Source organism: Sardina pilchardus, chromosome 16, assembly GCF_963854185.1.
Source record: "Sardina pilchardus chromosome 16, fSarPil1.1, whole genome shotgun sequence".
NCBI classification, from domain to species: domain Eukaryota; kingdom Metazoa; phylum Chordata; class Actinopteri; order Clupeiformes; family Clupeidae; genus Sardina; species Sardina pilchardus.
Genome location: NC_085009.1, coordinates 18,036,911 through 18,048,910, shown reverse-complemented (window position 1 = coordinate 18,048,910; position 12,000 = coordinate 18,036,911). Strand labels below are relative to the sequence as shown.

Sequence of the window (12,000 nt, the reverse complement as noted above, 5' to 3'; positions counted from 1 at the left end):
TTCACTTAACAACATTTTTGCAATATGAAACACCAGCATAAACACACAGGATATCGCAGTCTTCATTTGATTGTTTTAATCGTCTGCGAGCAAAAATACAAGGCTGATAGTCTTTAGCAAACGCCATTAGCAAAAGCTATTTTGTACATGCAGCTGTTTTACAGCTCTTTTGAGTCACGGTGAAATGTCATTTTTTTGTACATATCTAATTTAGGTACACTTATGGAGTGGGTGCATGCGTTTCTTTATGAATCCGCCGTCTTAATTTGTATAGAAATATAGGTAACACACGTCTATATGACATGATATTAGGTAACACACGTAAAAGGGCGGATAGGAGAAAACGTTAGTTACATAGGCTACATACCTTCATAATTATGAATAAACTCGGAAAAGTATACAATAAAGTACAATATATTTTTTACATGTACCCGGAGCTATGGACGTCCGTTTTGGCAATACGATATACATCTGAAATAGTTATTAATGATAGCTCCTGTAAACACCGGCTGTTTCTTTTAGGTATATGGCTGTACAAGGTAGCATAACACGCTGTGTTAACGAACGACCGGAAATCGATCGTTATGTTTTGTAGAACCCGGAAGAAAGTTCCACACAAACCCTATTGTGGTCAATGCAGTCAACACTGAGTAGATTACAAAATAACCCCTCAACACACAGAGACCCTAATTACTTTGACTTTACAGTACATTTAATTAATAACCATCTGAATTGCATTTTTTTAGTTTGCAATGTATATAATTATTTTTCAAATCACCTTATTCTGACAAAAAATCTCAAAATACATACATACATCAGGCTTTTGCACAATTCCAAATTTTAGAATTGGCCTCCATTCAATTCATGAATTGGAATTCGAATTGAATTGGCCCCACCCCACAGGAAGTTGAATTTTAATTTGAATTGGAATATAAGGAAGTGGAATTCAATTCATGGCAATTCAAAACAATTCCACAGTCACATAACAGGAAGAATGTGTTGAATCTCACATACATTCAGTTTTGGGAAGGTTACTTTGGAAATGTAATTGATCACTGTTTTCAATTATAAGTTGTGTGTTTGTTGCCATCATATCTGACACATTTTGTGAAACTTCATTGTTAAACACTACCCTTAAATTATGAATTTCTTCGAATTTCATTGAATTTCAATTCTACTTCCTTTAATTCAAATTCGAATTGTAATTCTACGTCCTGTTTTTCACCTCAACTCAAATTCAATTCAAGCTCAAGAATTTAATTGGAATTTAGGAGTCGTTCTCAATTCAATTCTGAATTTTGCACAAGCCTGACATACATATACAGTACATCACAAATGGGTGACCAAGAAACCAGTGAACACAGTAGTTCGGGTTGATGCACCCCAAACCCACGTTCCAGCTGTAAGTTTGACATAGACCTGATCTCTCTCCTCCAACTGTAATGTAACACCATTAGATCCATTCTCATTTGCAGAACTGTTCTCATCACCTCTATGGACAGTTGATACTATGAGTTCACTATTCTTGTATAAGGTAATTACTGTCCCTTTCTGTTGGGCAGCATGGTAGCAGATGTAGAAATAGTAAATTCCTCTGACTGGGGCAACAAATATTCCTAAAAGATAAAAGATATTCGAGCAATATACATGATTATTTCATATTCACAAATAGTGTTTCTGTTATAACAACACCATAGAGTACAATTGGCTTCAAAATTCAGCAATATTTATCCATGTTTCACTACAGAATGCATCTACACATGTTCAATACAAATTTACTTTTAATATTGTAATACTTTTTTTCAAATTCTACCAAATCCCATAACCAAAACTAATATACCTGTGGCTGGATTGTAGGCATCGCCTACGTTGGTGAGCACATTCTTGTATTCTATAGTTGTGGCTACATCATATGGGCCAAGGTGTCCATGACCTCCTAAAAAGGCAGCGAATGATACCTTCCCTGGATGGGGAGGGGGGCGGTACATTAGAAGAAAGTAAGAGTAGGTGCCATACATGCAAGAGAAACAAGAGTTACTTCAAACTCACCAGCAGCACGTGTCTTCAACTGTTCAATCTCCCTCCTGTTTGCCTGCAGCTCACTCTCCATGGTCACAACTTTGACCTCCATGGTCTCCATCTTCTCCTGCATGGCCCCCAGCTTGCTCAGCAGGAGCTCACAGGTGCTGAGCTGACAAACCAGTGGTACGACCTGGGTACTGTAGTTCTGAATCTCATTACTGTTCTCTGTCCAGTCTCCAACTTCAGATGTTGTGTCTGTATTGAGCCCTGCTATAGCAGCAGACTCAGACACCCAGCAGGAGAGCAGAATCAGCAGAGAGAGACGTCCCATCATTTTGTGGAAAACACAGTGACTGCACCTCTCCTCACCATCCAGTTATATCTAACATCTAACAGCCTTCAGTAGATAATTAAGGGTTATTTTATGGTATCCCCTGTGTTGCCGTAAGCTTTTGTGAAGATTCATCCAGGAAATAGTTAAACATTTACCTGTTTTCTGGCACGTTCAGTTCTGTGTTCTGTTCATAGTTGTTTGTGGTTTAGGATTTAAGACTGGCCTGTGGGTCACTCCAGTGGTCAAATTAGACAAGTTTTTCTTTCTTAGTGTACAACAATAGTTTGTTGTACTCAGTGTTGACTAGTAGGAAACAGATTCACACCACACACATTGAGGGAAGCAGCCTTGACTTTTATTCTATTCTACTGGTGAAGCTACTAGGAGACATACTCACAACATACAAGTTCAGACAGACGTCAGACATCAACATGTCACCTTAACACAGAGACCCGAGGGCCTGAAACATGGCTACCTCTCCTTTCTGTGCTCAGGTTCCAGAGGCTTGGCAAAGTATAGGGACGCCTGGTAATATGTCTGTTAAGGTGCTTAGTGGCTCTGAGATATGAGGTCAATCATTTTATGGCATATACTGTAATAAGATTGGCAATGAGAACTACTTTGGACTTTTCATCAACACATTTCCAGTAAAGTCAAATAGTAAATATGATGTTATTCATTCCAGTCCAGTTGAAAATTAACCAGTCAACTAGAAACAATCCTAAACATCTTTATCTTGCTGTATTAGGCTGTCTACAATGATATTTAGTCAAAGATATCAAACTCTGGGCACATACAGTACACCCTTCTTTTTGAATATGGTTATGGTGACAATGGTTATGGTTATGGTTCAATATCATGTGGTCACCTGACTGGTGCATACAGTAGATGAACTCATATGTATTACCTTCAGCTAAACCATGAAGGACAAGTTTGAAGCATACAAAGTCAGCAGCACATTCTTAAGATGATGTCACTTCAAGACAAATCAAACCTTACAGTGAAGAGGAGTGTTAAAACACTAAAAGTGTGTGCAATTTAGTGCTGCTGTTAATATGAATATGATAAAAACAAACAAACAAACAAACAAACAAAAACAAATGTAACTCAACATCATACGTGAACCCATTTTTGGCATTTCATGCCTGGATAGCTATGAAGAGTATTCTTAAAACATGAGAAATATTTCCACTTGTCAATGTAAACTCCTGACAGTTCTATGACAAAAAAAAATCATAAAAGTTTACAGTATGATTAAGCCAATAATAATGATTTGTAGCTATTTCTGTTACACATCCCTTGTTCACATTCATGCGCTACACTTACATCCCTATAGCATCCTCAAAAGTCCAAGAGACCAATTAACAAAAATGTATGCAGGTGTATGCGCACATTTTTGCATCCCGCACAACCCCCCAAAGAAATGGCCAATATGGAAACATATCACCATGTGGGTGATTCAGAGGCTGAAGGCCTCAACCTTTGGGATGAAGGTGATGATGTCACTGAGCTCATCCAGGCTGTCCTGCAGCTGGGCAGCTGTCTCCCTGATCTGCAGGACGAACCTCATGGTCTCCGACTTCACCTCCGGCTTGGCCTCCCCTGCCGCACCGGGCTGCAGCTCAGTCATGGAGTCGGCCTCTCGCAGCTCCACGGTGTCCGTGTCCATGAGCTCCATAGCGCCCCCGGTGTCGCCGGCGACCTCCAGCATCTTCAGCCGGACGGGGTCATCTGAGGCGGCCTTCTCTGCCCTCGCTTGCCGGATGTTGTGGATCTCCTTGGCGTCCATGGCGATGAAGAAGACGTCCACTGCCAGGAAGAAGGCGGAGAAAATGCCGGTGGCCACCTCCGCCACGCGGATGGCCCTGGCGGTCTGTGCTGCCACCTTGCCCAAGTTTGCCACCTGTGCCAGCCTCACGAGCTCGGGGATGGCCCCCAGCCCTCGCCCCATCCTGACACCTGCCTTGGTCACGCTCCCTGTCCCCGTGCCAGAACCATTCCCACCCTCAGCTGATCCCGAGACACTCAGGGCGTCCAGGCCTTCACAGATGTGCTGGAGGCTGACCACCACCGAGTTCATCTTCTCCTGGAATTCACGGATGATGTTCTTCACATTGTAGCGGTCGGTGGACTGGTTGACCATGTTGGTGATGTTGGAGACTCCTGCGGTCGCACCACCAGCGACTGCAATGCCGACCCCTACCCCGGTCACGATCAGAGAGGCACCCAGAGTGAAGGGAGCCAAGATGAGGCCCACGATGGAGGTGATGCCTCCAGCTGCTCCAATCACCCCGCCAGTCAGACTGCCCACAGTGGTGCCAAAGTGCACCTTCTCCAGACCGTCAGCCAGGGTCCTCAGCTTCTGCAGGCTCTCCTGGAGCTCAGCGACCGTCCGCTCACTCTGAACAAGCCCACACCACCACCACACAGAAACAAACAAATCAGGCACCACCACCACCACACAGAAACAAACAAATCAGGCAACATCACACAAACAAACAAAATTAATATTTACAATATGCTTGGAGTATTCCTACAAATGTAACACATCCATTTTAACATCTTTACTGAAAATTCTGATCTCCGTCAACCTCGGCCCCTCATATAATAGCACAAAACAGACCTGGTCAGCTTTGATGAAAGCCCACATACACTAAAGACATAACAGTTTTGCTACCACTGGACTACTGGGTACTGGGTACAAGCGTAATATTTTGGGTACTGCTCCCTGCCCCGATAGGTCTCATCATCTCACCTGGGCTGTGAGGAGGGCGATGACAAATGGTCTCCACAGAATCTCCTGTGCAGAGGGCCTGAGTTCCGGGTCGGTCTGCAGGACGTCGCTGAGGAGCTGGTGGAGGGACTTGGAGAAGGTCTCTGGGAGAGGCTCGTAAGAACCACTCAGGATCTTAGGAACCAGATTCACTGCACTCTCTGTTGTGAACTGGGGCATAAAGAGGAAGACAATAATCATCTCATCTCATAAAGGCTCGCTAAATAGCACATGTAGAGTTAAAGCATTTATGTTTATTAATGTTTTATTTATTATTTATTGATGTATTATGTGTTTATTTAAGGCTCTAACATATATAGCAGGGATAGCATACATAATTTATACAAAATATGCAGGCTTTATTCAAATTCATACTTACTGGACTCTTCATCATACACATTTCATAGAGCAGACAGCCCAAGGACCAAATATCACTGCAGACACAAATACAGAGGGGGAAGAGAAAAGTGATTCTCTAAATCCTATACAGTATGTATACATTTAAACATATCCACTAAATAATGTATGATGTCACTGTTGAATATATACCACTTTAAATTGTACTTTTAAACATGTGCTCAAAAGTGTGTCCTAAGTTGTAGTTTAGGCAAGCTATCTATGTTAATTGTAACAGAGGTGAAGCAATGTTACCTCTTGTCATGATATGAATCTCCCTTTAGGATTTCAGGGGGGATGTTAGTTAGTTCCCCTGTAGAGTCACTCTTTACACCAGCTCTGATAGACAAGGCAGATCAATCAAATATTAAGAAACAGATTTACTATTGATGGATTGAGTGCATGATTTTGATATTGAGGTGGAGACAGAATAGGTACCTTTCTTTGATTTCCGGAAGCTCACCCAAACACACAGTTCCAAACTCAGTGAAGAGAATATTCTATCAACCAAGACAAGAGTATCACAAAGACACAAATAATGAAAAAATCCGAAGGAAATTGCTACATTAAATGCATATATCATGTTAAGTTGTGGAACTAAAGCAACAGCCGCATCAGAGGATTGCAACAGATAAGTAACATATTCTTTACATTCTTAGCATTTGTAAGACCTTTAGCCTTCGTACAGTGTATAATAACCTGCATTTGTTGATGCATGAGCTTGCATGTGTTGCTGTGCATCGTACCTGAGGTCTTAGGTCTCTGTGAACAGTGTTGCTGGAGTGTAAGTGCTTCAATGCCATGCAAATCTTGACAAAGTAATCCATAATCTGGAATAAAGATATTTACAAATATGTGAATGCAATAATGAACTGCGTAAAAATCCCTCAAATAAAGACGCTTATTTATTCAGAATGTTACTTAGGAAGTAGAAGTAAGAGTAAGAGCACCTCTTCCTCTGAAAACTGTTCCCCGCGTTCTTGCTTGGCTTTCATCTTTTTGGACACATTTTCTTCAAAGTAGTCCACCAACACATAGTATGTACCACCATCTGTACACCAAAGGAAAAACATTTGTTTGTTACAGTTTTTTCCAATCGTTTACACACTTCAACTAAGATTAACAGACAGTTAACAATACTTAACACTTAAGAAGCAAAACGCCTGCGCAGAGTAGTACAACAGTAAGCACAAATTCAGCTTCACACTTTTTGCGAAACATTACACACAGTGAATGTCAAAACGTAAAACACATTTTCACACCTTAGACACAGATAAAGATTGTTAGGTACTTCCTTCTCATTATAAAGCCCTGGCTTGCCAATGACCACACTAACGAACAAATTGAATAATCACATCCACCAGTTGTGCAAGCACACATGTGCAAAATTGAAAACGCAGCACTCAGGTGTGTTATGCTCGATCCTCGAGGGGCGTTCCCACTGATCTATAACTAACACTGGATAGACTCTCCCATTGTTTTCGCCCCATCATTCTTTATGTCGATCAATGAGGATCGAGGCCAGAGGAGCGAGGAAGGACGTATAAAAGCCCAAATGAGAGGCACCCATAGCCTGTGATGTGGTGAACTCTTATAGCCTGATCCAGCTAGACAGAGAGATGATTAGAGTATTATGTATTGTTGTTACTTGTTTGTATTGTTACTTTAGTTTTTCTTCAGTGACTGTAAGTGTACAGTACTTTTTGTTTGTGTACAGATTTTTATTTTTCTACACTTTACAGTAGCAAGAACTATAATTTTGCCATTTTCTGTTGATTGACTTGTCACTGTAACTGAACATACGGTACAGTTAAAGAAAGAAATATTGCCTGCAGCATCAGTTTTGTGCATTGCTTGATGAGGGTTCATCAAAATATTTTTGTCATCTAAATTATCCTAATGCTCTCAAACAATATGTCTGAATAAGATCCATATATTGGAAGAGGGTTTTTACAGATGTGTTTTGAATTTATTGTGTTGGTGTGTATAAGATGGACACAGTGTAGAATCATTCAAAGAATGTGTTAGTGATATGAGAACAGTATAAGGTTTTATCAATGTGTTTATTGTTTTGACAGAAATATTCCATTTTGCTAACAATCTGTTATGTTCTGCTGATTGGGTGTGGTGTTTGGCTAATTGTGTGATATGTTTTGACAAAAAGAGCCCTGTTTTCAAAATTGTGTGTAAACGATTGGAAAAAACTGTAACATGCATTCATGCTCACCAATTTGGTCAGTATTGGCTCACCACATTAGTTGGTCAGGAAAAGCCCAGAACAGCAGTCGCCCCGTCAGCCTGGCTCAATATTTTTGCTTTATCAGTCATGTAGCCTAGTCAGTGTCGAGCTCTCCACATAAATATGTTTTACTTACTTATCATTAGCCCAGTTGTCTACACTATCAGTCATCATCCTCATTTAAAAACAAAATAGCAACGTTTGTGCCATCGCATTTTCAATGGCAGGATAGGCACAAGGACAATGGAAAGCCTACTCACACAATTGATGAATGTCTCACTAGCTATCATCACATATGCCTTTATTCATGCAAACCTTTCAAGTTTGCTTACTTTGATGTAGTTTTTTTAAATTAAGTTGACAAGCAGTCCCATAGCCAGCCATGAGATGACAGAGGTCCAGACCTCTGTCATTTTTTAAGAGCTAAAAATAAGATTTGAAGCTAAATATGAACCTTATCCTGAAAGTAGATGAAAATGTCTTTGTGTTAATGGTATCAGCGTCTGCCATCCACATGTGTGTTTGTGTGTGTGTGTGTGTGTGTGTGTGTGTGTGTGTGTGTGTGTGTGTGTGTGTTTTCTTCACTGTAAACATAACTGAAGTAATCTATGATGACATCCATGTTCGGAAGTCTATATGTTCGTTATAGAGTCAAGGAGTGAAATGTGGTAGGCCTATAATGCATGGGGTAATGTTGATGTGAGTCTGACAGAAGGGAGGCCAGGATTTACTATTTCTGTCCGTCTCAAACTACGTCTCAAACATGCTGTGTTTAGTAACCAGAATTTAACAAATCTGGGGGGAGATAAAAATCCCACCTAATCATTTTAAGGGTCCAGGTCTGGCTGCGCTCATGATAGATGCCATGCACACTTCATTCGTTTCAACACACTAACGGAAATTGGTTGCAACATCTCTGCCTCTTTGCATGTTTGGTGGTAAGGACAGTTCAGTTGTTTTGGTCCATGTGCTAAACAGAGAGCTTGTTGCCTCATTGAATTGAGTCACATTGTCCTCTTGTGCAGACATTTGCTACCACAACTACCACATGTTTGCAACAAAAATCAGCTGTCACCTTACTGTAGATCAATACACATCTTGATGATACTGTGCACCAACCACACCAAGTTGTAGGATTTGAATGTATGTCCGATGTCTGTTAGTCTCAAGGCCAGTTATTGATAGATCCCCATTTATAATGGTACATGACATCCATGTCATGACTGGATCATGATACACAGCTCTGTGTGTGTGTGTGTGTTTGTGTGTGTGTGTGTGTGTGTGTGTGTGTGTGTGTGTGTGTGTGTGTGTGTGTTCGTGTGTGTGTGTGTGTGTGTGTGTGTGTGTGTGCGCGCGCGCGAATGGTACAGGGCCTATTTTTGTGCATTCGTGCATTTAGTGCATTACTTCCTTGTACTCATTGTGCATAATGTAATACTCTGCATTTGACACCAACGAAAAGAATGCTGCCTTCTGTGATAACTGTCCATCACACACCTTTAAATGACTTCTGATGTCCAATGATATGGGGATGCTGCAGGCTTTTGAGAATTTCATTCACGGTGAAAACATCCTGCAAAACGAGACAGCCCAGTAATGAATAATACTTAGCCTACATGCCAATACAAATACTTTGGATATTGTCCACATGACTAAGCAAAACCGGACGAAATTCTTGGCCAATAAAAATGAAAATGAAAGGAAGCAAACTAATAACATGTAAGCAGCACAAACAAAGTTGGCGGTTGGGATGCAGTCATAGCGATTCAAGAGCTTATCTCACCTCTGTGTTTTTATTGACCTCTCTGACGACATACTGATGGCCTTCCTGTGACTTCACCAGGCTGGCCCCGCCCTCCTGTCTCACTAGAGTGAAACCGTGTTGCTGCAGGACGCTTGGTTGGCCACCCATTCTTACCAGCTGTCAACCAGGCTTGGGCATAGCACTGACCCCACCCAGAACCTACAGTAACATTGGCATAGCTATTATTAGGGCCTATGGCATATTAACATTTCTAAAGATTTAGCATAAAGATCTCTGGCATTTCATGGTTGTATGGAGGAACAGAAGAAGGAACAACTGCTATACAATGTAGCCTACATGAAATCAAATATAAACACAGTGTTCACTATTAAGATCAAGGGAAACAAATTAACTGAAAGTTGTGTTTATTTGTGGCGGTCATTGGCTACAGCCACACACCTCACAAACCGCTTAGCCCTCACTCAATGGAGTCCTAACACAATCATCCTAATCATTTTCTTCACATCCCTCCAAGAACAGGCACTCCATCTCTTCTCCTACACACACACTGCACACAAGGAGGAAGCGGTAATCCCCCCCAGCACTACAGAACAGTCTAACCTGCACAACCCACAGTGAGTGCAGTATAGGGTTTTTAAACCATCTGTGGCCAAACAAGATAAAATACTTCAAAAGCCATTCTCAGGCAACGTGACTAATAGTATAGGTCAGGCAAGGTAGGCCTGACATCTGTTGTCACGGGCTCTCGTTGAATAAATAAAGAGAGATATTTCTGCCTTGAAGACATCGCGCAGCTCAGTCTCAAATCCTCTTTCGATTTCAACCAGACGCAACTCCAAGTTATGTTTAACTGAAACTGTAATCGACTAGCCGACAATACACATTCACCCTTGTTCTATTGGCAACAAAGTTCGGTTATAATGAAAGCTAATGATAACTAAAACAGAGGCCATCGACCTACATCGTCTACGTTGTCTCTGTCAAGAGATGCATGCTAGCTTCAGCATTTGACAGTTGGCGATAAGAGACTGAAGACTTTGGAAGTTTCAAGAAAACAAACACGGTTAACACACACTCACACAGTCACACACACCATACCTGAAACAGAAAAAGTGGTTATATTGTTCAAATTGACGGCGTCTGTTGGACGACTTGTGGACGACTTGAGGTTCATCAGAATAGAAACTCCTCCTTGTACAATGCAGCCTGCTTGACCCAAAAGTGAAACTCGGATGTTTTACGTAGGCTAGTGCAAAAAAGTGTGTTGCCAAATAAGCTATTTAGAGCGACAGTCTGATAAGAATTCCAAACAAGAGATTCGCTGCATTCTTTCAACTAACAGACATAGAAACATGCCTTAGGGTACTCTGAAATCAGTATGACACAATGTAGCAAAGTTACTCAACACATCGAGATATAGCCTACGCTTTATTTTGACCTGACTTGGCAACATCGACAAACGTTAGGCTACACTGTTGCGGTTGTTGTTGTTGTTGTTAGCCAACTTCTCTTAAAGATATATGAGCCACTTTTAAATCACTCAATCACTCAGCGACACTCAGGTGCAGAAAACACCAGCAATTCTGGTATATGGTCTGGTTATCCTAATGGTAGCCCGAATATTCATTTTGAATAGACTTTCTAAAAGATGTATCAGGATAGACATGATGGAATATGTCCCTCTCACAGACAGGCTATTGACTGGCTCAAAGATGATGTTGTTTTCGATCCTCGTGATAATTACCAATGCAGATTTTTTAGTCATACCCCCTACAGCAGCCTCCTCTGCTGGTGATAACAGTACCCTCTTTGTATTCTACTTTTCACCCATCTTCCACCAGAGGGCACACTCAGGCTACACTAGCCAACACTCACATGCTCTGAGTAGGATACTGTATCCTGTTCCAGTGCCTATAAAGTCCATACAACACCCGGCCATAGCCCTGCCCGAGGCTCTAAGTTAGAGCAAGAGTCATTAACACCCATTCATTTTTTCTGACTATAATCCATTGCACTTTTGTGCAAATTCAGTGATATTCCTCACACAATACTGGTAGCCTACCTGAATGCTGGTCTTCCTTGGAGTTTTTCTGGTAAATGGGAAAGATACCAGATTGTCTCAAATTTAGCCATATATAATCCTCCCTCTACTTTTTTTTCAATGCAATGGCACCAATCAATGTTAAGACATTACATTAATCAGAAATTCTGCCAAGTATAGTACATAGTTATAATGCAAGTGTAACGGGTGCTAGCTGGTTAGCTATGCTGTGTAACATTAGTAAACCTCACTCCCCGACACTTCAAGAGCGCTGCTGGCATGAAAGCTAGTAGCCTGGGCTTTTAGCTGGATTGTTAGCGCGCTCGACTCCCGATCCGAGGTGCTGCTGTCTCGCGGGTTCGAGTCCGGGCGTGTGCAGGGCTGGACCGCGGTGGTTCCACACAACGCAGGTTACATTGGTGCCGTGACC

At 41.5% G+C, this 12,000-nt stretch overlaps 2 protein-coding genes across 2 annotated transcripts; both read right to left on the bottom strand.

The window, feature by feature from the left end:
* Nucleotides 1-722: 722 nt before the first annotated feature.
* LOC134060552 (complement C1q-like protein 4) lies at nucleotides 723-2,354 on the bottom strand. The gene is made up of 3 exons (XM_062517283.1): nucleotides 2,050-2,354; nucleotides 1,841-1,963; nucleotides 723-1,616 (listed from the first exon to the last, which is right to left on the bottom strand). The coding sequence occupies exons 1-3, from the start codon at nucleotides 2,351-2,353 to the stop codon at nucleotides 1,330-1,332; spliced, it is 714 nt and encodes a 237-aa protein (XP_062373267.1). The 5' UTR covers nucleotide 2,354; the 3' UTR covers nucleotides 723-1,329.
* A 335-nt stretch (nucleotides 2,355-2,689) lies between these two features.
* On the bottom strand, nucleotides 2,690-10,760 carry LOC134060551 (serine/threonine-protein kinase PLK4-like). Its single transcript, XM_062517281.1, has 10 exons — nucleotides 10,628-10,760; nucleotides 9,548-9,727; nucleotides 9,262-9,337; nucleotides 6,476-6,576; nucleotides 6,272-6,355; nucleotides 5,964-6,025; nucleotides 5,781-5,864; nucleotides 5,509-5,563; nucleotides 5,112-5,300; nucleotides 2,690-4,757 (listed from the first exon to the last, which is right to left on the bottom strand). The coding sequence occupies exons 2-10, from the start codon at nucleotides 9,674-9,676 to the stop codon at nucleotides 3,816-3,818; spliced, it is 1,722 nt and encodes a 573-aa protein (XP_062373265.1). The 5' UTR covers nucleotides 9,677-9,727; nucleotides 10,628-10,760; the 3' UTR covers nucleotides 2,690-3,815.
* Between the last annotated feature and the right edge of the window lie 1,240 nt (nucleotides 10,761-12,000).

What these genes read in the sequence shown, in the direction of transcription:
- LOC134060552 (XM_062517283.1), bottom strand. Translation starts at nt 2,353, where the DNA reads ATGGGACGTCTCTCTCTGCTGATTCTGCTCTCCTGCTGGGTGTCTGAG. An exon ending in GTTGAAGACACGTGCTGCTG is followed by an intron (nt 1,964 to 2,049) that starts GTGAGTTTGAAG and finishes CTCCCCATCCAG; the next exon opens with GGAAGGTATCATTCGCTGCC. An exon ending in TGCCTACAATCCAGCCACAG is followed by an intron (nt 1,617 to 1,840) that starts GTATATTAGTTT and finishes TTTATCTTTTAG; the next exon opens with GAATATTTGTTGCCCCAGTC.
- LOC134060551 (XM_062517281.1), bottom strand. Translation starts at nt 9,676, where the DNA reads ATGGGTGGCCAACCAAGCGTCCTGCAGCAACACGGTTTCACTCTAGTG. An exon ending in ACATCAGAAGTCATTTAAAG is followed by an intron (nt 6,577 to 9,261) that starts GTGTGTGATGGA and finishes TTTGGTGTACAG; the next exon opens with ATGGTGGTACATACTATGTG. An exon ending in ACAGAGACCTAAGACCTCAG is followed by an intron (nt 6,026 to 6,271) that starts GTACGATGCACA and finishes CTTGGTTGATAG; the next exon opens with AATATTCTCTTCACTGAGTT.